General features: G+C 34.0%; 1 protein-coding gene across 6 annotated transcripts in view; it reads left to right on the top strand.

Annotated features, from left to right (window-relative positions):
- The window catches only part of LOC118183197 (uncharacterized), a 509,384-nt gene that overhangs the window by 213,141 nt on the left and 270,114 nt on the right, over positions 1-26,129 (top strand). For all 6 annotated transcript variants that reach the window (XM_085809465.1, XM_085809466.1, XM_085809467.1 and 3 more), the window contains one exon: positions 11,220-11,292. In XM_085809465.1, coding sequence (XP_085665591.1) covers positions 11,220-11,292 — 73 coding nt within the window. The remainder of the gene's footprint in view (positions 1-11,219; positions 11,293-26,129) is intronic.

Below are 26,129 nucleotides of genomic sequence, written 5' to 3'. Positions count from 1 at the left end.
TATTTTCTACTTCCGGCCAGAATTAAAAGCGTTAACTTATTTATGCAAAATTTGTCTGGCGAACGCCAAGTGCTTAAGTTGTGGCTTTTTGCCAAGCGAGAGAGAGGAAGGAGTTAGACGAAGCAGGCCGCTTACCTTAGAAGTTTTACTCAGTTGCTGGTTGCCTTCCAGGCCAGACGTTTAATCCTCTTGATAATTTTAAACGTATTGTAGTGTTAACAGTTCTCTGTACTACATACGGCTTCCTGTTAATATAAGGCCAATCTTCCACGTTTATTATTTCAAAGTTAAGTTAGAGTTTAGTTCTATTTTTATATTCTTACGTTTAGACCACAAGTAGTGGGTCTTTGTATTCCGAAGTACGGAAATTATTGTAAATAGAGAAAAATAAAGGGTTTTGTATACCCTTCTTGTGTATCCTGTCTACTTCCCACAGTTATTGAACATAGCTTTAGTAAGCTCTCTGTTCCGAGTCAGGTCCTTGCATGTTCCCAAAGAAAGTAAGACGGAACATTGAACCTGATAAATTAACCTCATTACAATAACAATAAGTACATCAAAATTGGGAAATGGAACAACAAATGGCTACATTAAGCATTGAAAATAATAAATTAGTCTCTGGCTGTCAATTACATCAACGTTCTAGCCCGTCAGTATCGAGTGTATAGGTTTTCTTTCTCCAACGAGGAACATTTTAGTAAATAATCTCATAATCTCAGTTTATCAGGTTCAATGTTTCTTCTAACCTTCTTCGGAAACATACAATGACCTGACTAGAACAGAGAGCTTACTAAAGCTATGTTCACTAATTGTAGTAAGTAGACAGGATACAGACGAAGGGTATACAAAAGCCTTTATTTTTTCTTTATATACAATGACTTCCGTACTTCGGAATACAATGACCCTCCACTCGGGGTCTAACGTAAAAGATATTAAAATAAAACTAAACTCAAATTTAACTTTAGAATAAGATTGGCCTTATAATAACAGGAAGCGTAAGTAGCACAGAGACTGTGAACACTACAATACGTTTAATTTATCAAGAGGATTAATACCTCTGGCCTGGAAGGCAAATAGCAACTGCGTAACTTCTAAGGTAAGCGGCCTGCTTCGAACTCACTGCTTCCTCTCTTTTTCTTGGCAAAAAAGGCCACACTTAAATACTTGGCGTTCGCCAGACAACTTTGCATAATCTCCTTCACGCTTATAATTCTGGCCGGAAGTAGAAAATAAGAAGTGATAGTAAAGATTTAAAATAAAATAAACGTTAGTAAAACTTAAGATCCTTACATACTTCCCGCCAGAGTTAATTAGTTTGAAACTGAGGTCTAAAACGACCTTGTTGAAAACTTTTAGCTCTAGAAACTAACGCGAGGCCAACCTTTTACAATCATAACTTAGCTAGAAACTAGAAAATTTAAAAGAAAGAAATTTGTTACAATAGCAGCTCCCGGGATATACAACAATCTTTTTTTTTTCATCTGTACTGCATCTAAACAGGAGCTTTATTCAATTCTGGTTCCTTCCAGAGATCTGGAAGGAAAACTAGTTTAATGAAATGTTACAGAATGACATTGCAAATAACATATAGAATATACTTCTCTTAACATTCTTATTTCATTCATGACTATTTTAATTATCTCTCCCCGTGCTCTCTGACATGTGTTGTAAAAGAACACCAAACACGTATGTGTTTCTGTCTACGTGTGCCACACTTCCTCCTACAATCAAAACACTAACGTGTTAAAATTCAACATACGAGACCTCTTAACACACCCTACTTTTCAACTCTAAACCCTGAGGTACTATTCTAAAAGTGGCCAACTCTAAAGTGTAGCGTCAGAGAGCCTAACTACATCATTCAACCTTTAACATATATTCGTCATGATTTAATCTTTACAGTCACACGAATAACAAATTTTTAACATTACTTTCACTTTTACCATATCACGGTATTTCTTAACATTTAAAATAACAGTTCACATGTATATAAGAACATATCAACATGCCGTTAATTTTACACATTTGAAAACATACATTAGTAGTACATTGTTAACTTCTATTCTTTTCAAAGCAAGTGCCAATTCTTTCTACATTGAAATAATACTACATTTCAAAAAGTCTTTCAGACTAAAACTTCTCTCTTGCTAGAATGTTTTAAATAAAATTTATACAATAACTTTTTTTTTACAATATTTAAGTTCTTACACAACGCTATTATACATCAACTTTAGTTTTACGCGCGAGTAATTGAAAAACATAATAAGAAAATCGGTCACAACTCATTTCTCGCCCTTTCGGCGATAAAGGTAGACCTCGCATGAGGTAAAACTTCTTGAAATCTGCCACTTGCAGTAAGAATGAAAGATTAACTCAAGTTTGCAAAGTAACATAAAATTTTACTTATCTTTGTAATATTCAGACATCCTTTTCTGGGCCCAGTCTTTAAAGGTATAGCAGATAGTAGCTTGGTTGATCCTCCTTCTTGTACGGGCTCGCCCTTCAGTGCTTTCCTCTGGAAGCTTCCGTTTTTCACCACTACGGCCACCCTTGAACATCTTCCTTTTGTCCTCTGCTTGTGGTCTTGGCCGTTTGAAGGCAGCTGGTCTTGGTGGAACCGGGAAACTTCTGTCGTGATCCTGCTTGGACCTCGTTGTTGGCCGTTCAACTTTTTCTTGTACTTTTTCCTCCGCCGCTGATGGCCCTTCCGCAGTTCGGCGACTTTTGCTGCGGAGAGTTCTGTCGGATGAGTCGATCTTCCGTTTTAAAGTGGGGTTATAGTTGCCGTCCTTTCTCCCGGTCCTTTCCACATACGTCGTCCTTCTCCCTTCTTCATTCTGGGGGTGTTCGTGAACTCTGTTTTCTGGACGGTGGAACGGCTTCTTTTTCTTTTTACCTTCAATTTTTCCGCGGGGCAATTTTCTTTTCACTTGCTTCTGTCTCTCATTGGCTTGCCCTTGTACTTGTCGTTTTCCCACCTCTGGAACTTGTACCTGCGGTGTCTGCCGTACCGGATCCTGCAAAAGATCTGAAAAGATTTGCATTTTATTACGATCGAAGTAGGGTTTAATTTGATCAATATTTGCGGAACAGGTTTCACCATTTCTTGCCTTTAACACTACAACAGCGTGAGTTATTTTTTCTATAACATATGGTCCTTCAAAGCGTGGAAAAAATTTGGCAGTTTTATCTTCTGGTGCTGAAGAAAGTGAATGCTTAATTTTTAAAACTTCATCCCCTACTTTATAAGTTACTCCCCGTCGTTTCAGATCATAGTATAACTTCTGTTTTCTTTGTGCTACTTCCGTATTCTTTTTTGCTTCTTTTATTAGTTTTTCTATATCACCCATTTTAAATTCTGGGGCTCTTTGTTGCACATAAAATAGTTTATCTAACGGTGTTATAACCTTTCTGCCTAGAAATAACTCAGCAGGAGTTTTGCCCGTTGTATCATGTTTTGCGGTCCTAAGGGCGAAAGCAAATTCATTGACATAGTTATTCCAGCTTTTATGAAAATTTTTAACATAACTACGGATAATTTTCACTATATTTCTGTTGACCCGTTCCGCTATATTTGATTGCGGCCGATACGGGACCATTTTTAAATGACGTATGTCCAGTTTTTGGCACATGTCTTCAAATATATTACTTACAAATTGAGGACCATTATCCGATATAACTTTTAGGGGCGCCCCGTATTTTAAAATATATTTATTTAAAATAGAATCAGTAACTAATTTCGCGGAGGCTCGTTTTAAGGGAACAATTTCGGTCCACTTACTAAAATGATCAACCATAACAAGGAGATAGCGACTTTTATTTAACTGACTTTTTGGGAAAGGGCCCAATAAATCGATGCCAATTATTTCATTTGGAAATTTGGATTTAATACTATTTAGAAACCCGGCCGGGCGGAAATTAATATAATTAACTGCTTGACATGTTGGGCAGGACTGGACATACGCCCTTGTTTGTTAACTTTTGCAGTTCAGGAAAGTAGACTGCCTCGCGTACGCGTTGGATAGTTTTTCGAATACCAGCATGAGAAGCTAAAGGGCTGTCATGGAGCTCCTGCAGGATATTTAATCTAAGACTAGCTGGGATAACAGGTCGAAATTCGTTGTTGGAATTCGTAGTTTTTGTGTAGAATAATAGACCATCTATTAGTTCGTAATGGGCCGCCCTATTTCTTATCGCCACAATATCTTGGTGGTTAAAATTTTCAGGATCCTTCAAATACTCATAAATACTTCCAAACTCAGGATCCTGACCCAGTTCGGTTATTACAGTTTCTCGGGAATTTATTGTACACGCTGTCAGCATTGCAACTTTTACGGTATTACCCTGTTCGTCTAATTTAATTCGTGATAGGGCATCTGCTACGATATTTTCCTTTCCGGGGATATGCTTGATTACCAGATTATATTCTTGCAGCTTGAGTGCCCATCTTATTAACCTTGGGGATAAATTTTTTCCTGAGTACAATCTAGTTACCGCCGCATGATCAGAATATACTGTTATCGGCGCCTTTCCAAAATAGACTCGGAACTTTTGCACTGCTAACAGAACTGCAAGTGCCTCTCTCTCGGTCGCGGAATAGTTTCTTTGTGTTTGATTTAAAGTTCGGCTAAAAAATGCCACGGGCTCCTGATTTTGCGAAAGTACCGCTCCTACCGCATAATCCGAAGCATCCGCTGAAATTTCTAAATTTTCATCCTTTTCAGGAAATTTCAACACAGGGGCTTGCGTTAATGCTTGTTTTAATTTTTCGAAAGCACTATTGGCTTCAGCCGTCCACGAGAATCTTGCCTTTTTCCTTCTTAATTTTAACAATGGCTCAGCGATAGCCGCAAAATCTTTTATAAAGGACCTATAATATGAACAAAGTCCTAGAAAAGAAGAGAGCTTCTTTGCCGTGTTTGGAGTCGGATACTTTTGTACAGCGATTATTTTTGATTCATCTGTCTCGATCCCTTTTTGCGATATTTTGTAACCTAAATATTTTAATTCAGGGGCTGCAAATTTGCACTTTTCGACATTAACTTTTAGACCGGCCTCATTTAATAAAGAAAACACCTGTCTTGAATCCTGTATATGTTGGTCGAGATTATCACTAGTAATAATGATATCATCTAAATAGATAAATGTGGACTTTCCAAGAACAGGTCTTAACACAATGTCCATGCATCGCTGAAATGTTGCTGGGGCGCCTGAAAGGCCAAACGGCATACGCAAAAATGCGTAAGTGCCAGACTTGGTTATAAAAGCAGTCTTAGGCACGTCCTCAGGCCTGACCCCTATTTGAAAATAACCATTCGTTAAGTCTAAAGTCGTCATAAATTTGGTTGATTTTATGTTCCTTAAAATTTCTTCTATGATCGGTAACGGATATACCGGATATTTCGTTATGGAATTTAATTTACGGTAATCAATAGCGAATCTCCACCTTTTTGGATGCTCCAAAGGATAATCATTATTTTTCTTACATAAAACCACCGGGCTAGCATAACTACTTGAGATGGGCGTTATGATCTTTTTACGTAGCATATCGGTAATATGCCATTCTATAATTTTTTCCTTATTCTTATCCTACCGGTATGGTTTTTGACGAACCGGCAATGCATCTCCGGTGTCAATACTATGGTTAGTAACCTGAGTAAATCCTGGAATATCACTAAATAAGGAAGCAAATTCACTTACCACTTGTCGGATTCTATCTTGCTCGTCATTAGGCAGGTGGTCAAGATTTAATCTTGGCGGTTCAACCTTTTCTACACGCACTGGTTTCATCGTCAGCTTAAGGGACGCTTCATTAAAATCCAGTGTAGCTTGTGCGTCTGAAAGAAAGTCTATTCCTAGGATTAAATTTGCTTGCAAATTCTTTACTATAAAAAACATCACCTTTACTTGTTCGTCCTTGATACGGATGTACAAAGGTACTTTACCTACGCACTTACATTGTTCTCCTTGCGCCGCTAATACTATTGTATTATCCGCATTATATATGCGGTATTTGCGAAAATACTTTCTAAAAAAGACTTCTGCCACAGAGGAACACTGCGCGCCGGTATCCAGGAGTGCGGTGGCCGGGATATTATTTACCAAGACTTCAATCTTCGGAAGAGTTAAATTTTTCACCATTACTGTATTTAACTTGTAGGAAGAGGGATTTTCGTGGCCTTCCGATTTCCGCACCCTCTCGTCAGCAGAAATCCGTTTTAGTTTAAATTATTTTTTCTTTCGGTGCTTTCCTTCTTTCTCCACTGGCCTTGAGACTTTTTTCCTGGGTTGCTATTGAACTGTCGACGTTCGCCGGCTGTTTTTGAATGCTCGGGTTTCCTTGCCCACTGATTCGCTTTTTCTCCGTAGCCATGTGCTTGAGTTTGCTGTAGTCTTGGCGTACCAAATTGGTTTCGCTGTTGATATTGGCGTCTTCTTTCGACGTCCGCCGTTCTTCTACTTTCAAACTGGATTGCTAGCTCAAATAATTTTTCCAGTGTAGTCGGATTTCTCAATTCAATAAAGTCTTGCACTTGGGGTAGTAACCTCGGCAAAATTACTTGAATTATTTCAGGATCCGGACGGTTTCCATACAAGAGCTTGAAAACGTGAATTTTTCTTAAAATAAAGCTCGAGAGGTTTTCCATTCTTTGTTGATATATACTGAAAAGTTCTGTTTCTAATTTCGCACGATCCCTTACAACAGGGAAGGCTTTTAGTAGGGCAGTCTTGAAATTTTCGTAAGTATAGGTGGGACTTCCTGCTTGACCCAAGAGACTTCTGCCGATACATTTGAACCAGTTAAGCGCTTGGCCCCTCAAAGCGCTGGTAGCTAAGGTAACTTTTTGAAACTCGTGCACGGGGTAGAGCATGAAGTGGTCATCCAATTTTTCCAAAAAACTGTTACCGGTGAGTTTCCATTAAATGTTGCTTCTGGTTTCATCGAAGCGCGCATGGTCTGGACGATGTACCCAAATCCTTCCAGGGCGGCAGCTGGCATTTCTGGATTCTGAGTCGTTTCTGCAGGCAGCACAGGTTCTTCCTGAAACTCGGCCATGGTTATTCTTCGTCGGGCGCCACTATCAGGTTCAATGTTTCTTCTAACCTTCTTCGGAATCATACAATGACCTGACTAGAACAGAGAGCTTACTAAAGCTATGTTCACTAATTGTAGTAAGTAGACAGGATACAGACGAAGGGTATACAAAAGCCTTTATTTTTTCTTTATATACAATGACTTCCGTACTTCGGAATACAATGACCCTCCACTCGGGGTCTAACGTAAAAGATATTAAAATAAAACTAAACTCAAATTTAACTTTAGAATAAGATTGGCCTTATAATAACAGGAAGCGTAAGTAGCACAGAGACTGTGAACACTACAATACGTTTAATTTATCAAGAGGATTAATACCTCTGGCCTGGAAGGCAAATAGCAACTGCGTAACTTCTAAGGTAAGCGGCCTGCTTCGAACTCACTGCTTCCTCTCTTTTTCTTGGCAAAAAAGGCCACACTTAAATACTTTGCGTTCGCCAGACAACTTTGCATAAACTCCTTCACGCTTATAATTCTGGCCGGAAGTAGAAAATAAGAAGTGATAGTAAAGATTTAAAATAAAATAAACGTTAGTAAAACTTAAGATCCTTACAAGTTCACCTCAAATTTCTGGTTGCACAAAATACGCAAGGTACTGTCATATATACCAATGCGGTGCAGATGTTTTAGAGAGACAATTAGATCCGGTCTCCAAACGAAACGCCGCAACTGCGATGGATCTGGGAAAGTCTGGGATAAGACAAATTGAATCCCTCCGCTTCTTAGTCTTAATTTCTTCAAATAATTTAACTTAAAAATTTTCCTTCGGGATATTTTACTATCCTTTTTATTGATGTAAATAGTATCCCACTATTATTTGATTGCAAAATTTCAGTTGCTTTTTATCTAGTTTATCAGCCCATTCCATCATGAACCGGGATCTCTTGTAAGACAACTGTCATCCCTTCTGAAGCTAGGATATAAAGAGTTCTTTTCTAAGGTTCAATAATTTTTTATTCCACAATATTATGTGCAGACACCACTTGAATGGCTGAAAGGGAGTCTGAAAAAATAATGAGTTGGTTTGTTCTAATCATAATTTATTCAGCTGCAACTCTGATTGCCCCCATCGAAATTGGTTTGAAATGTACCAAAGAATATAATGTAAAAAGCTAAACAATGGAAAATTTGCTTTCTTCAGGTATCAACGCTTTAGGAATCCAGTTGAGAAACATCCTTCACGACGTTTTATAAATCCAATTATGAAACATCATTTCCGATCTCCTTACTTCAACAAAGAGAATTAATTAGAATATATTGTTTGTACGCACGGCTTAGCACACTCGTTACTTCTTTTTAGTTTCAGGTAATCATATGAACGAAAGAAAATAATTAATGGTAATGAAATATATCTCCTTTAACATTCATTATCTTCGAAATGCTTCAGATAATGCATCACGTATTTCACTGGGGTTAAATTAATTTTTCAATTTTTCGAAAACGCATAAGCAGAAAGCATAACATACTCTCTAGTCTGATAACTAAGACATCCTAAGTGCGATTCCATTCCCAATATAAAAATTTTAATTGGATAAAGTTACTTAGCGTGAAGCTTTATAATGGTCTAAAAGCAACTCATTTCTTTAGAGTCAGATCTTTTTTGTACTGAGTTTAAGAGGCAGGACTGCATCTAAAAGGACATTATGCCATGCTGAAATTATTAAGCGAATGAAGCCTCTCAGCCTTATAACTATTTTAAAATTTTATGATTTATAAAAATGATTAAATGAATCTAATAGTGGAAATTTATTTAGCTTTAGGAAGACGTAGTTTTTCTTATTTTGTTCAAATTACTGTAGCCTAATTAAATGGCATAATTAAAACATTTTGTGATATTAAACTGCAGATCTGATTCCTTTCTATTGTTAAACTTAACTTTCTGTTATTACTTCTAGTTTAACATTCTTGTGCTACAGACGACTGATCAGCCTCGCTCTGAGCGAAGAGTCTAGAGCTCTTAAAAAATACACTCAAGAGGTAAAACTAAAATTAAAAGTTTGTTCACTTTACGACTTTTAGGTACAACTAAATTTTAACAAAACTTGTTCACCGCTTCTTGAGCGGTCTTGGAGAACAAAACCTTTAATATATTAAGCACAATAAACTGGTTAACTAACTACTCAACCCCGCTTTATTTATTATTGACCATTTGACATAAATCTAACAATTACCAAAAATACTCCAAAAACGATATTGGAAGGCAGATGGGAGATTAACGAAAGCAGACAGTTTTTTTTTCTGGTAGCACTGCCAAAAGCTTTTCCCTAAATTTACACCATTGCTAGCTGCTGCTAAAATCCTATCTAATTTATATTCTAGTGAGAGTGATGGAAAAAGTAGAAAAGACAGGAAAGTATTATCATAAAAACAGCATGTTAGTTAAACGCAGTGTCGATTGTATGCTGGACCATACAATAGACACTGCATTTAACTAACATGCTACTGACATTTAACTAACATGCATGTCGACCTACGCCGTCTCGTGCTCTGCCGGTAATGCCGTATGCAAAGTTAATCGTATGTTAATGACAATTCTGTGAAAGTGGCAAATGTGCATCAATCCTCTAGCTCATGATTAGATTATATCAAAAAAATATTTTTTTGTCGAGTGAGTCGTGTGCGAGTAACTAAGTATTTAGTTCTATTCGATATAGATCCTGTGCTTGTATGTCGTGTCGATCCTACGCATTGCGGATCCTATGCACTGTCAATTCTGTGTGGTGTAGCTTTTATGAATGTAAGATCATTCTGCCAGTGAGACTTACAGTGCTCTATGCTATTTTAGCTATAATTCATTTATGACAAAGCAGAGAAGCAAATTAAACGTAGAAGTGAATGAGGCTTTGGTTTGTTTTTTTGATTTGGTTTATTTAATTATGGTGAAACTCTCAATGATTGTCTGCCTAGGGGGAGGAATGCCTTCGTGGAGGACTTTATAAGGGAAACCGGCTTGTATATACGCTATACATGGGAAAACCCACGAAAACATTCATGCGGTCGCCCCGTTCGCCGGGAAACTCCTGACCAAACTACCAATATTCAGCGACTTTACCGCTCGACCGCTAGTGGACCCAAATGAGGGTTGGAGCTAAACTGTCAGATCTGCACCAATACAGACCATCAGCTATACGTTTTGCATTAACAAAGCGAGTTATGAAACGTTGGGCTTATTTAATTTTAATAACAAATTCTCTTCCATACACTTTTATGTGATTAAACAACTTTTAATGGTACATTATGTATAGCTTTATTAATGAAAATAGTATATGTATTTTTAAAAGTTTAAACGTTTTTCAGTGTGATAAAAGTTTAAATGTTTGGGAATCCCTGAGTTAGATATTAGTTTCAATATCCTTTTAAAAATAAGAAATCCAATAAAGGCATGACAAGCAGAAATATTAGCACACTGAAATAGATATAAGAAGATGAGAATTACAAAGTATTATCATAGGCATTATAACTTACTGCATTTGCTTTAGCGGTTAATAATAAATATTGTGACGTGCCCGTTCTACTTATAATTAATGGCATTAGATAAATATATGAAAGCTCTAACATCGACAAGACTTATTTTGGAGGGGTAAAAAAAACTTTCAAGGTGAAAACAACATTTCTGGAATTAAAGCTTTGACACGATCCATAGTTTTGACATGATTCATGAAAGATTTAGTTGCCGTAATATGCCTGTTATTTTATTAATTGGCATTTAATTTCCTTGTATCAACCCTGTCTGCTTCAAGGTCTAGTCTTATCTATAAAAGTATTCAACATAAATCTTCTCTAAGTAATTTAGATACTTGTAATGCTTTAACCTCATAATTATTTCTGTCGCGTGTTACTGTAAATTCAGATAACAAATGCGAGTAATATACGTTTCATATTTTCATTTCAAGAGATGGATAAAGCTCTGTCATTTGTTTGAGAAATTACATGATCAGAGGGGAAACATGATTACAAATTAATTCGCTTCATATTAACTCAACATAAATCGTTCCCCATGTCTGATGTGAGTGTTGTCAGTACCAGGTGCATTTCTAAGTTATTAAATGAGTTTAATTATAATTCCCTCTAGCTATTTAGATATCAATTCTTGTAGTTAGCTCTAATTTTCATTCTTTCACAGCTCCAACGGCCGAGAACATGCACTGGTGGCAGAAGATCATGAATCCATGATGTTATGGATCCTTGCTTTACAGGTAAAAAAGATTTAAAATCAAGATCTTCTTCGTAGTTGTTCTCATATTGTCTGTATTGAATTATAAATTGAATTTTTACCTAAAATTAAACCTTATTGGAAGGAATGTCACCAAAAACAATTTGTGTTACCTTTTTGTATAAAATGCACAGCTGAGGTTCTATATCGAAAACTACGACATCAGTCGAAGGAAAGAAATAAGAAAAAACCGTATGTTAAATCGAAGAAAACAATAAGTTCGTGTTAATTCATCAAACTGACATGCCAGTACTTTGCATGGGCTCATTACGAATTGCTTGAAAAGACCAAAACTTTAAATGCTAGATACAGCACATCGTGTAGAAATATACTCCCTGCATACAGAGACATCCAGCGTGATAAATTGCTTATATTTTATGAGAGTGGAAAGTATTTTAAGTTAATTTACCAATTATTATGATTTAAACCTTTATTGTAACTTCTTCTTTTCGTAGTCCTGACCAGAATGAAAATTAGTTGTTAGAGTATTTAAATTAAGAGTTTTGAATGTTTTAGTGTTAGAGCTTTTGGCAGCCACGCTTACAGTTTACGTCTTATCGAAAGCTCTGACAAAGTTTATTGTGGCTTTAGCCATTTTACTAGGCGACGTTAAAAACTCACCATTTAAAATATCTGAGCTAGATTAAATAGACAATTTTCTGACTAAGGTACTTGAAACTTTATTTCAGCTTATGTTTTTCTAAATACCTGCAAGTGCCGGAGTTTATTTGTGCTCTCAATCTGTGCCTGCTGTTTAACTAAAGATTTAATAAAAAGTTATTTTAACCTTCGCTGAACTTTATCATCTTAATTCAGACTTTGATAGGAGTCAATAGTGAATTCAGAAGCGGTAATTTACTTCCAATCTAGTAGATTCTGCAGGGGATTGGTTTAAGCTTCTATACAAGTAAAACAGTACAGGTTATGATTGCAAAACTTAAGATAAGAGATAATGATAAATTTAAAGCTAGAAAACATGCCTATAATTAAGCAGTCTATGCTAATAAAGAACGGTGTAATCAGAGATCATAATCATTTGAAGGAATGAAGCCTTAATATGATCCATGTGATCAAACATGATTTACTGATGTTAGCATAGCCAAGAGAAAGAAGTAGCAGCTTCCTTACATTTATTGACAAAACCCCACAACTGTGAAGTTGTTCTATACTTGAAAACCCTCATCTAGCAATTTTCAGTGAACCCTGCATTGCTCTGGATCTTACAAGCAAAATATCTTCAAAACACGAAACACCTGATGCTTAGTCAAAAGACCGAAGTTAATATGATATCTTTCAATAAATTAAAAATCTTCTGCAGAAGAAATGTGATTTCTCGAATCATACATCAGATCAGACACATCGGGACTATCCAAAGCTAAGACAATAAGAAATTCCTAATATCTGTAGTTTAGTTCATGTAACAGGGTAATAAGTAAAGTCTCATTTAGCCAAATAACATTTGCAATCAAATAATCGAGCCTATCACACAGCTGGAAGAAAATTTTGCAAACTGTCAAATTTTCTTGCATTTAGAGTGAGTTCACTTCGTTTTGTCTTGATTCGTGGCTTGCGCACATGTAATCGTCTCATCTCTGATTGGCTGGCGTATCATCGGCCACGATCTCCCACATAAAAACTTTATGAGTTTGATGCCATGTTTGGCTTGTCTCTCCTGACATTTTGAAGCAAGGCTACAGAGACTATACACTGTTCGATTGAAAACATCCAAGCTCGGAATTATAGTCAAAGCGTCTCGAAGCGTCTCAATACTGTCTTATTATTTATTTGCAGGATTCACCTCGCCGTTGTTTCTATATAACATTTACTCTATATTTGGTTCTGCATAACAGGTGTGACTTAAAGTACCGAAGGATAGAACCAAGTTATTCGTAAGTTACATAAGCAAGGATTTTTATCATATGCAGTTTCTGAATAAGGCTAAAGATTGACGAACCAACTAGTCGCGCAAGATATGGAACTAGTGTATTAAGTTCAGGCAAGCTAAAATTTGCAAATATTCAAGTATTATTCGAATACCTAAATATTTAATCCATTGAATTTAAAAGGGATTAATTCGCAATGCAAAAGAAACTAAATGCTTTACTGTATGCAGCAAATATTTGCTTGATACAATAGCCAGCGACGAAATATTCAATGTAATTATACGATATGTAGTAAATTAATAATTCTACCCACTTTCGCTCTGTGGATGACTATACCAAACATTTAACGCCCATCTCTTCTTAAATTTAGTTATCTGAAAGCTTTTTTAATATTTTGCTTGATGCATAGTAATTTTTAGTTGAATAAATGTAAATCAGTTTCATTAACGTTACTGAAGGGAATACAGTTTATTGAATTCAGTAAAAATGTTGCTTAGAAGATTTTAAAAAAATCGTGCCTATGTAATCACGAAAATGTAGCTAATCAAGAAAATGAAAACTGTCTTTACACTTTACACCTATATACTTTAAGAAGGAATCTTCAATTATCCCCAAGCAACGATTTATTCATTTTGTGATTGGATATTCCATTGAATTCTTTGATGTTAAAGAAATTAATTAAACAGCTATTTATTAGGCTATTTACAGCCAAGATTTAAGTTAGCAATATTTATTTGGTAAATAATTTTAATTCAAAATTTTAAAAAATTATTTGATAAATACATTGAATTACGGTTATATTTAGATACGTCAGAGTTTTCCATTGGCCCAATTAAATCTGCCTCCAATATCAGAAGTTGGTCTTAAAAATTTAAGGAAAAGCAAAATGTCGAGTTAATATTTTACAAAACTCCATATTACTTTGTACGGTTTCTATTATTTTAATTACTCAGTTATGATTTAGACCTTTGCTGTAACTTCTCCTTTTCCTCACCAGAAATGTAAATCAATTACAGAGTGTATAAACTGAGGTTTTGGGATTGTAAGACAGAACGTGTTTCTGCCTCTCGAGGCCACGTTACTACGTTCGCCAGCTTTTTTTAAGATTGTAATTATTCGGCTTTGCGTTACTGCTGCTGACATTTAATTGTTACGCTGAGCCATATTAGTTTTAACTTAAATTGTGTTGTCTTTGGCTACTAGGTTAAGTTTTAATTTGAATTTGACTGTTACTACATTGCTACAAATGGTGGTTGATCTTGTAAAGTACGAGACATGCATTTCAAGTTCAAATTCTGATTTGATAAAAATGCTATTTTAGACTTCTCAAGTCTCTGTAGTTAACTTCAGACCAAGCGATAGTTCGCTCCAAGTCTATTAGGGTTTTATGCTAGTTTATGCTACCAAAGAAATTCAAACTCTATTAAAACTAATTCATACTAAATTTATTAAAATTAACGACGCGATAATGAGTTAAATAAGCATTTAAAATATTTATTAAAACGTTTTTACTTCCCTTTCATCTCATTAGGAATAAAATATGACATTTACTTCTCAAATACGCTTGTTGCCTATGAAATACGTCAATCAAATCTTATTAAAGAAAATTAAAATCAGTTTTGAAGATGTTTCATATTTAAGCATTCATAAGTTAAAATATGTATGAACTATTTTTCAAGATTGTCGCATGAGTTACTGGTGGAAGAACGTGCGTATCGTACTCTATTGCTTGTTTTCATGTCAATATGAGTAAAAATCTGGCAGACGCTCAATGCAGAACAGTAAACTTCTTTTCTGTCATTCCTCAAAAAGTATATTCTGAACTAATATGCAACTGCTACTACTTGTTCAAGATGAAAAGCTTTAACAACCACCTCCTTTATCCAACTTGTTGTCTTCATATTTCGATTAATATTTCGGATAATGTTACAGAGTCTCAGTCTCTTCAGAAGGATACAAAGTCGAGACTTTGGAATGGGGCCTAGTGACTTATCGCTACGTCTAGGAAACAAACAGATAGTGTAAGGAGGGTGTAAAAGACCCTTTTATTAAGACCTCTATTAATTGGACAGAAGGCGTTTCTTGTGCTTATAAAACCAGTCAGCATTTATAGCGTAACACAAAAATAATGAATTTCAATTTAAAACTGAGTCGTAAATTAGCCAAACAGAAATTATTAACACGCGAACAAAGCAGCGCCCAAAACAGGCTGCTATCACTGAGTTTCAACTAATAACCGTGCCTTCAGCAGACGTAACACGCTCTGCATGTCTAAGCAATGTAAAACCTCCCTTTAAATAATATCTCTTTCTATCTCATTTGAATACTAGCGAACTAAAATTAGCATTCTGGCAGGAACGCGGAAAGGGAGAAATGACAAGACAGATTCTGAACATAAAATAACTGATTATATTAAATAAATACCTTCATTGTCTTCATTGTCATTGTGCTATTTGATATTGATGCTTAAGATTCTATACTCACTGAAATTTGAAATGGTTTTAGATTTACTTTTGATCGTCTTTATTATTTCCAGGGTAACTCTGAAACCATAAAGAGAAAAACAACTTAACATTGTTCAAAAGCTATTTTCTTGCTATTTTTTTCATAAAAATTGTAAAGCCAAAAAGCAAAATCCGCCTTTCAAATTTTTACTTCGTAAGTTGTAGAAATAGATTGCAGTATATTTTCCCTCAAATGCCTTTAAACTTTATTTTGAAAAGTTCTGTCGTTTGTCATCTGAAAGAGTTTCTACATTGCCATGTTAAACAAATATATTAAATAGTGTAAGTCGAAATAACAATTATTGTAAAATTTTAAGAAAAGGGTTAATAATGCACTCCGATTAATCAGACATCCTAGCTGATCGACCAACTTTCTGAAATTTAAGGAATTAAGAATGAATTATTATTATTAGAGCAGCGTTTGTTTAGAAAATCTCAACCATTCAAGGTACTGAGGTTTAGACGTTTTCGTAATGAAGAGCAGTTTACATAGAATATGTAAAAAAAGATCGTGCCACCTGCAACAGCTTACTTTTTCAGTTCTTGGCATGTTTGAACAGCATACTTTGTTATGATATTCATTGCATTCTTAGAACCTGAGAAGATCACATGATCTTACTGAGATCCATATCCAGTGTGGTGCAATGAAACAGATCTATTTCGAAAGTATTAATAGATTTCTTTTATGTAAAAATTCATGATTAATATCAATACATAATTTGATTCTCAATATTCTGCTAGAATATTAGAACTTTCCTCTGTTAGGAATTTTAAATGCAGTATTATAAGCTATCTCAGTGAAATTTTTTAGAGAGTTACAAGGCAGATGGCGTCCTTGTTTTTGTGAGCAAACAAGAAAATCAAAGGCAAAAATTTTAATATACATCCAGATTACTTAATTTATTTTGTTTTCTGAATCACCAGCCGCCGAGCGGTGAAGACGCTGAACACTGATAATTCGATCTCTGCTCGATTTCAGGAAAATGGGAGACTGCATGGGTTTTTTTTCATGTGTAAGGTGGATATGAACCAGTTTCACTGAGAAAGTCCTCCGTAAGGACTTTCCTTCTCTTGGAGCAGGTAGTCCTCTCTTGCTTCGCCGGGATTCGAAGTCGAACCGAACTACCAGTGTTTAGAGACTTTACCGCTCGGTCACTCGTGGGCAGCTGTTGTGTGAGAAGGCTTTTAATAATGCAACAGTTGCAAGTTCAAAGTTTAAATTTTAAGAATTTGTGTGTGTGTTGTTATTGTTGCAAGAACAGTTTTTTACTATCCGTATAAGACACATTTTTTCCCAAAGACAAACACTGGTGCAACGTCAGGACACCCGTGTCGGGTGAAAGAAAGACAGGTTGTCTTTTAAATTATTTATTTGATAAACTAAAATAGATTTCTTGATTAAAACATAAAAATAAACTGATCATTACAGCCCTAAATCATACAATATCTGCTAACGCAGATTGGACGCAAAAAAGCGTCCTTTTTACTGTAGTTACAGCATAAAAAACTATTGTTCTACAGAAACCACTGGCGTGGTTTAGAACGTAAAAGATGCGTCCTGTCACCTCAAAATCACATGAAGAACTCTGACACAAAGATTTCACTCGTTTTGTTATCTGCGAAGAGAAACATAATTAGTTCCTTGTATCCGGAAACTCCCAGGGGGTTTTATCTGCAGTCCTGCTTTTTGCAGGTATGGTCCATTTCGTCCGCGAACAAAACAGGAAGTTATAATTCAGCGCCTGTGCCCGCGGGGGTTCTAGTAGCTGTAACGTCACACTGGCCATTAGAGGCTTTAACCACTACTAAGCTGGAAACGGTGGTCACTTTATTCATGGAGTCACCTAATAGGCAAGCCACCGTTGCCTCTTATGAAGGGACAGACAATTTACACCCATGCCTTCTCCGCGATTCGAACCCGGGCCCTTCGGTGCGGCAGTCAGGGTCACTAACCACTTTTTCGTCTGGGAGGCTGCCCATAGGAAATTAGGTAACATATATTGCCGACACTGATAAAGTGGGTGACTAGTTTCGATAAATTAGAGCTAAAAGTATTCATTTGGTATTTTCAAAGCAGCTATTAATGTTAGGTATACTGCTTTTAAATTGTATAAATTTCCCAGGAACTGTAAACACATAGGTCGGTGAAACTAATCTAAATCAAGGCTTTTATTAACCTGGACCAATATCCGATAATCTGATCTTCCTAGAGCAGCGGCTCACAGGATGCGAGGCAAGCGCGGCAACCGTTACACAGTCATACATCTTTGTACTACAAGTTTTGCGTTTAAGCTTTTAGCTACTCGTTAAACTCACATGAAATAACACAATCTTTACTTACAAAATTAAACGTTAAAATGCATTTTTAAATCAATGCTCTTGAAAGTACAGAATAGTCTTAAAACTTTCCCCAGAATTCAAAATATTTATTAAAACTTTGAATTTTGAAGTAAATATTAATTAAAATTAATGAATATTTTAAAAATTTGTATAATTACATCACCAATTAAAGACTTATTCCTAATAGGAAATTTAATTAATGAAAACCTTCCATGAAAGAGTCAAATAAACTTATTCATGTGTTCATTCATTCATCAAACAAATTCATTCAAGTGTCCTTCATTCAAAAAAATTATTCATTCGAAATTTGCGATAGATGAAAATATTATCAATGTTCAGTATTTAAATTCCATTTTTATAATTAATGACACATAACATTTTTCATGGAATGTAAATTCGTGACAGCAGTCCTTTCAAATTCATCGCCATTTGCTATCATGTACCAAGAACTAGAACATTTTTTGCCACCTAAAGTATTACTAATAATTCTTACAAATTTCTAACTTCCTTTTTCTTCATTTAAACTTCTTATTTCCTTACTAATTTTTATCTAAAACATTTTTTTCTTTTCCTAAAGTGTCAAAACATTTCTTCAATAACAAAGTTTAATTGTATCAAGAAACAACATGCAAATTTACGATAAAAGAAAATGCAAAGTAGAAATAAATAAATAAAAAAAAACACATCAGTATAAACTAAATAAAATCAAATCTACAATAAACTGCAAATGGAGCTAAATAAATATTTACATAAATTTAAAATCAAATGTGGTTTAAATATGTAATATTTATATTAACTAATGTTTGGAAATCATACTCTTTAATGTTTAAAAAAGATTGTATTATCCTTTTTTTATATTTAATTTATATCCTTTTAAACATTTTTTACTCCAGATGTGAGTTTTAGGGAATTTGTGCCAATATTTAACCTGCAAATCTGTATTATATGGTAATGTGTGCTGACGTTAAAAATTATATATAATTGTTTACTGTTAACAATTATATATAATTAAAAATTATAAATTGTTTACTGTTTTAGCTTTTTTTTTTTTTTTTTTTTTTTTTTTTTTGTTATTTACAGTTACAAATTGTTTACTGTTATTCCTAGAATTACTTTTCTTTTTATCTAAAAAATATTCATTAGAGAAAGCATCAAGCTTACAAAAAATAATTTTGCAAATCTAATGTTTCGTCTGTATATAAAACCTCAGCGATGTCTATATATAAAACCTCTACAAAGTATCTTTACAAACGCTTTATTAATTTAACTTTAAAATACAGTTAAAAAAAGAGCAACTAAGTAATATCTAAGGTAATTATTTAAGACAGCTGCCAATTCTATACCTGAATACTTTCAGAACATCAATGGAAAACAGAACATCAATGGAAAGCAAACAAGAAAGGTGTTGCTGTCTACAAAAATAGGGAACAAAGAAAATTAGCATCCTCTTTAATTCAATTGATTATATTAGCATTTTGAAATTGTCAGAATAACTCAAATCTCATTTAAAAGTTTGTTAGGGACTTTGAAAGCTGCATTTCGTGAGGGATTAATCAATTAACTTTACAAGAAAACGGTAAACAATGTGAGATTACTTTACATTGCATAACACAAGTCGTTATGCAATAGCAAATGGATTATCTTAAGATAATGCCCTTGAAAAGTTCATTGAAGGTATTAAATTTATTCATTTTTTTAAAAGAATAATATCTCAGAGATGCATTTTCCATTTACATAACGGTTTCTTTATAACAATGCGCATTATTTGCTTCCCTAAACATGTGTATTTTTCAAGCATTTTCTTTAAATCTTTCTTTAAATTTTTTTAAACTATATATCCTACGTGTGCAGCTAACATTTAAAAATGTAATGAGATAAGGCTGTACATAAAAGATATATAGTTATTCTTGATTTTTACTTGAAGAAAAAGAAATTCACTTAGTTTTACTTCAACGTATTGTATTTATATTGCTTAATTATTAATTTATGTGAGGCCGCTTTAAATCTATATTCTTTCATCTGATTTTTTAAAAAAATAGATTCATCTATTTAAGCCAGTATATGGTTATTTATTTTAAATCTTTTAATTATTAAAGGTGCTTCGTTACTGCCTCGTGTAAACTGTTTATTAACGTTTTTTAAAAAAGTAATAAAATGTTCATATCTGTTCATACTAATTTAAAATTATTGCACTGAAAACGAATATCCAAGTCATCACAATATTAAACTACACATATCGCCAACATTGGGTATTTACGTTTAACATAAATTTGAACAGAATTTGTAGTCTAAGCAATCCTTCCTATAGCTTTTTGTTTTAATTTACTCTATAATTTTCTTCTACTCTTTTTAGATAGTGTTGAGCTGCCAATTATACTAATTACACATACCAAAATATTCCTTAAATATGCATTAAGATACACATTACAAGCTATGGTTTCTTTATATATCAGGAAATAGCAACTTATTTTCTGTATACATTAAACTGGAACATTTATCTTTCTATGTATTCTAAGCAGTTGGATGATTACTTCTTATATAACTTGCTTTTCATCAAGCTAACAACAGCTTTTCTTAATTTTTTGGCATCATAATTTATTAAGAAAATTTTACGTTGAAAAAGAGTGCTCATGTCGTAACTAGAGCAAATTAGGCATATATTCCTTTCACCGTATTTTAAAATGACGGAAGGAGTTGATTAACCGAGAGAAAGTAGAAAATTAATTAGACACAGTCAAGCGTGATTATTTTTCTCGTTCCAAAAGCGAGCCATGGCTATTATTTGTTTTAGTTGCACACACGGTAAATTAGAATGGCTTTAAAAATTAATTTGCGCGTTGAATAGCGTAGAACAAGGTTTTTTTAATTACACTAGAATTTCGATTATCTAACGCAAACTAAATATAATGATGATCGGATTATCGAAGATCAATTGTTAAAGTTGACCTCCTGAATAAAAAAAGATATTTGTTACAAACTTTATCAATTTAATTTTTCCATGTTTCGACATTTCACATCCGTCTATCGACAGAACAGTTGGTCCACATGCGCATCATGATTACAACATGAAATGGAAGAAACGTTCTTCACCTCTTAATAGAAGTTATCATAGACGTCATCAATAGAGGTTAAAGAAGAAAGAAAGCTTAGAATTTTGAATAATTAATATTGGCCAAGTTAATTTGGAATAAATATTTCTAATTAATTGGCCAACATTAATTATTCACAATTCTGGATAGGTTTATTGGCTTGTCCAGACCCTTTAATAATTCAAACAAAATACACAAAATTACCAAGATTCAGTTATAAAGAAATTATACAGTTTCAGTCATAGAATTATCAATTAACAATATATGATATTTCATAATACAGAGAAATATAAAATTCATGAAACGTACACTGCATTTTCACTTTCATATATGCAAATTCATTACACATTTACGGTCATCTCCATAATGAAGATAACTCTTAAAGCGCTCCGAGAAAAGTTTCTTTTTGAAGCATCGTTTTCGAATGTCGTCTAAGTCTTCACACTCAGTCATACATGCAGTCATACATATATTAGCTGTTCTTAAAGCACACAGACAGTGTGCTTGCTTAATGCTGAGCATATTCAGATAGATCGGGAAAGCCCCAGTCAATACTTGCTTCAAGAAAATTTCACTTGTAAGTCGAAACAATTAAACTTTATGAAGTAACTGATTTGGGTTATCCTACTAATGTATTGGTTTTCTCTTCATTTCTGTCATTCGGAACTTCCGACATTACTGAAGATTTTGCATAACTTTTCGGGATCTTCATTTCCAGAGGAGTTCTATTCTGAATTCCCTGTTTGGCGTATACATCAGCCTTCTCATTTCCAGTATATCTACCATGTTCTTTAATCCCTTGTAAGTCCACTTGAACACTAAAAACTATATTTTTCAAATCTACCACTTGAGAAATTTCAGTTAACAACCTCTCCAAAGATTTTAATACTGCTTGACCGTCAGAATACAGTTTATAGTATCCACGATAATTTTCTTCTTTGCAAGTTAATGCCTCTCTTATCGCTCTTAATTCCGCCTGATATACTAAACATCTAGATTCTAGAATCAACTTCCATTAAATCTTATCACCAGTTCTCTGTTTCTGTAAGCATAGAATGCCGAGCCTACTGCTACTCCGATATCAGTGCATATTTCCTTTCCATTATTGGAGGGTAAATCCAGTTTATAGTAGCAAGTTTGTATTGTATGTCGATATTCGAACCATTTAGGAATCTATTTTTCAACATCTTCACTTTTAAATTGTACTGTACATAATTCATGAGTACTGCGTCTGTTTATGATGTCACTATCTTTTTCACTAAATCAAGTTATATGTCTACAGGTAATAGACCTGTAATAACTTGGAAAGCCATTTTATAGCCTTTTGATAGTCGCAGCAGTATAAGCTTTTGAATTTTTATATTACAACAGTAAAACTATTTCAGAATACGCTCCGTTAAACTATAACTTTTATACGGTGCACTATGCACAACACAGTGTGTCGTGTAAAGATTGTAAGGCAACAAAGAGATATATTGTGTCGGATATTTAAAAGCATGCATTGCGTAAAGTTCAACTACTTCCTTTAAAAAAAGCCACGTACGGATACAATATTAGATTTAAAGTATCAAGCAATTACTCAGTTATACAAAAGATTGTCGAAGGAATTTTCCGCCTAACTCCATAGCTATAAATATTAAAAGCCAACGTAAAATCTAAAAGAATATATATTTATTAACACGTTGACACGACGGTTACACAAACAGAAACAAACGTTTTGGCATGCTGTTATAGTAACAAATTCTCAACAAAAATTTAAAGTAAATTGAAGGTGATTCAAAATCACAGTAATTAAAGTAATTAAGCCATAATTAAACCTTGTTTCCTCCTTATTAATCACACGCGAAGGATAACAGCAAGAAAGTTTTTCCCGACATACTAATGTAAACAGCAGAAATACTAACAGGCACCCTAATTGCTAATCGCTCTATGATAAATTTGGAAACTATATTTTATTTGTACTTTAAACTAATTTGCTTTCTGATGGCATCTGACGAAATCAAAAATATAGGATGCCAAAATAATAATATAACTGTGTACTCAAACACGGCTTCTCTTTTGAAAACTGTGACTCACTTGAAAGCAGTGCAGACAATTTAATTTTTGAAAGATACACACACAATACAGCAATAATATTTATAGTATGAATAATTCCTAGTAAAAATTCAATTTTCTTGGTATGTCGGATAACTGATAATCTATTGTGCAATCTTTTTAAGCCCATTCAAAGTACGCTGTAACTAATTTATACGCAAAACAACTGTGAATTTGTGAGGGTTTTACGTATTTATTTTTAACTAATAGTTAATTTTAAGTTCAATTACTTTTCTGTCACTCTCTTTTCACTCACGCGTTTAATGCCAGAATGTAAATGAGATAGCGAGTGTTTATTTAGATTGAGGGAGAAAGAAGTACTATTTAAGCGAAGGTTTCGCAAGTTAATTTTAGAGCGTGTTCTGCCTAATTCAGGCCTTTTTGTACCATGACTTATTAGAGATTTGATTCTGTGGTGTTGACTGCTTCTAGCCATTTAGCTTGCCTCGCTGGTTTTCTACAAATCAAAGCCTTTCCTGCGTGTTACTTTATCCTGTGAGCCGCTAGGCTAATCTATTACATTTGAATTAGTTCAACATTTCGTATGTAAATTAAACCAGAAGTGTTGGCTTGTGCAAACCCAAGTTGGATCATTGTTATTTCTTTAAAAGGGTCTTATACACCCTTCTTCTCACTTTGTGTTCCTGTATTCACAAGACCAGAAGATCATTCTTCTAGAGTCTTTTTAAAGTCTATAGTGTATACTCCCTTAAAAAACTAGATTTTAAAATCCTTTACTCCAAACTTCTAAGTAAGGAATAGGTATGAAATCAAATGCGTAATTTAATATAAAAATTGCTTACCAATATCGTTTGCTTGAATTAATTAAATCAAATGCGTAATTTAAATTAAAATTCTGCACACCGAAGTGTTGATATTTATAGTTAATGGTAAGACCCGCCTAACGCTAGAGGGCGCTGAGAGCGCCATTGAGTGCCTGCTGAGAGTCGATGCAGTTGCTCGATGGAAGGTGTGACGCAGTTGTGAGATTCTGAGATTGAGATATATTATATTTAATTAAATCGATTTATATTTTATTGATTGGTGATTATTGAATTTGATTTATTGATATGAGATATGATATGTTTTGCTGAACCACCACCCTTTCGACAAACTTGGATTACCACTGAACCTCAAAACCACCGATGCGCATTTGGTGCATCTAGTTTACCAATTTAATATTTAGTTTAGTGTAATTTTAGTGACTTTAAATTTATTTTAATATCTGGAAATTGAAATGTAAACTCCATGGGAGTGTAAGCGGGGAGAATGGTAAGACCCGCCTAACGCTAGAGGGGGTTGAGAGCGCCATTGAGTGCGTGCTGAGAGTCGATGCAGTTGCTCGATGGAAGGTGTGATGCAGTTGTGAGATTCTGAGATTGAGATATATTATATTTAATTAAATAAATTTATATTTTATTGATTGGTGATCATTGAATTTGATTTATTGATATGAAATATGATATGTTTTGCTAAACCACCACACTTTCGACAAACTTGGATTACCACTGAACCTCAAAACCACCGATGCGCACTTAAAATGTTTTGAAGTTAAGAACTTTTGCTGAAGTTCATATACTTCATGAAATATTATTTTAAAATAGTGTTATACATAAAAAAAATTGAATTCTCTAAAAATTATAAAATTTTCTATTATGCAGTTTTACTCAAGTTAAACATGTACTTCCAGATGTATAATTTAAAAAATAAAAGCCGTAATTTAATATCCTATGAAGTCTCATTTTCTTTGGTAACATCAAATGTACTAAATCTCTAAAGGCTTTAACTGAATTATCGCTATGTCTGGTAAGGTATCACAGTGACTGGAAAAAGCTGTAAAGAACCCTTTTATTTAATTCAGTTAAACGTTTAACATCACTCGCGCTTACAGAAGCCAGCATTTATGGCTTAAATCAAAGATAATGAATTTGATTTAACTAAGTGACTGTAAGTTAGCCTAACGGCTACACAAATAGAGTAATGCGCAAGTCAGCTGTGACCTAAAGTCAGCGTGACAAGCTTAATGGCAAAAATAACGCAAAGCTGCAGAATACCACCCTTAAGAGAATTAAATTAACAGTGTTGCGTTCAGCAGACAGAACACGCTCTGATTCTACCCTTCGAAACCTTCCTTTAAATATTATCACCTTTCCACCTTATACACGGGAGATAGAAATTTACATTCTGGGAGGAAAATGGAAAACTAGAAGGACAAGAAAGCAAATTAGCATAAAATAACTGGTTAATACAACTAAATGGATCCTTACAATCTTTTTCGTATAGCTTTTAATGTTGGAAATTCAAAGAATACTCATGCATTTGTTTTCAAATCTCCTAACTGAAATTGATTTTATGTGGGTATTCCAAAACTTGAGCAAAACATCTGCTATACAAATACTATTTAAATTCAGTTCGTAGTCCATTAGCGAACTTCAGTTAAAAAACAAAAATCTATTTTTAAACACAATATTCTATTAAATTTAATGCTAACATTAAATCTCTCGAATTCTTTCATTTTACAAAAATAAAATTTTAATAAAGTTTACTAGAATGGTGCACCTTTTAATATATTTTTCTCTTTTATATTCTAATTTGTTTTTATACTGCTATTATATCCCTCTTATATATAGAAAAATTCCTCTGCCGCATATCATAATACAAAATACAGGAGCTTCTTTAATCATATTCAGGCCACGTACAGAATGCTTTAAAGGGTAGCAAAGAGAAGTGTAGTAGGATTTCAGGAGTTAGATCAATTAGCTCATGAATATGCATTCTCGTTTAAAATGTATCCTTAATTCTTTATTCTAAAGAAATATTTTACACGCGTTCGTCGTTTAAATTCTTTCTTGATGAATCTAGGGCCACTGAAAGGAAAAGAAGGTAGTTATTTTAAACGCATCGATTTCT

This window comes from Stegodyphus dumicola, chromosome X2, assembly GCF_044657685.1.
Source record: "Stegodyphus dumicola isolate Sdum_Otavi_A_Nest chromosome X2, ASM4465768v1".
NCBI classification, from domain to species: Eukaryota; Metazoa; Arthropoda; class Arachnida; order Araneae; family Eresidae; genus Stegodyphus; species Stegodyphus dumicola.
This window is presented reverse-complemented; position numbering and strand designations above follow the sequence as displayed.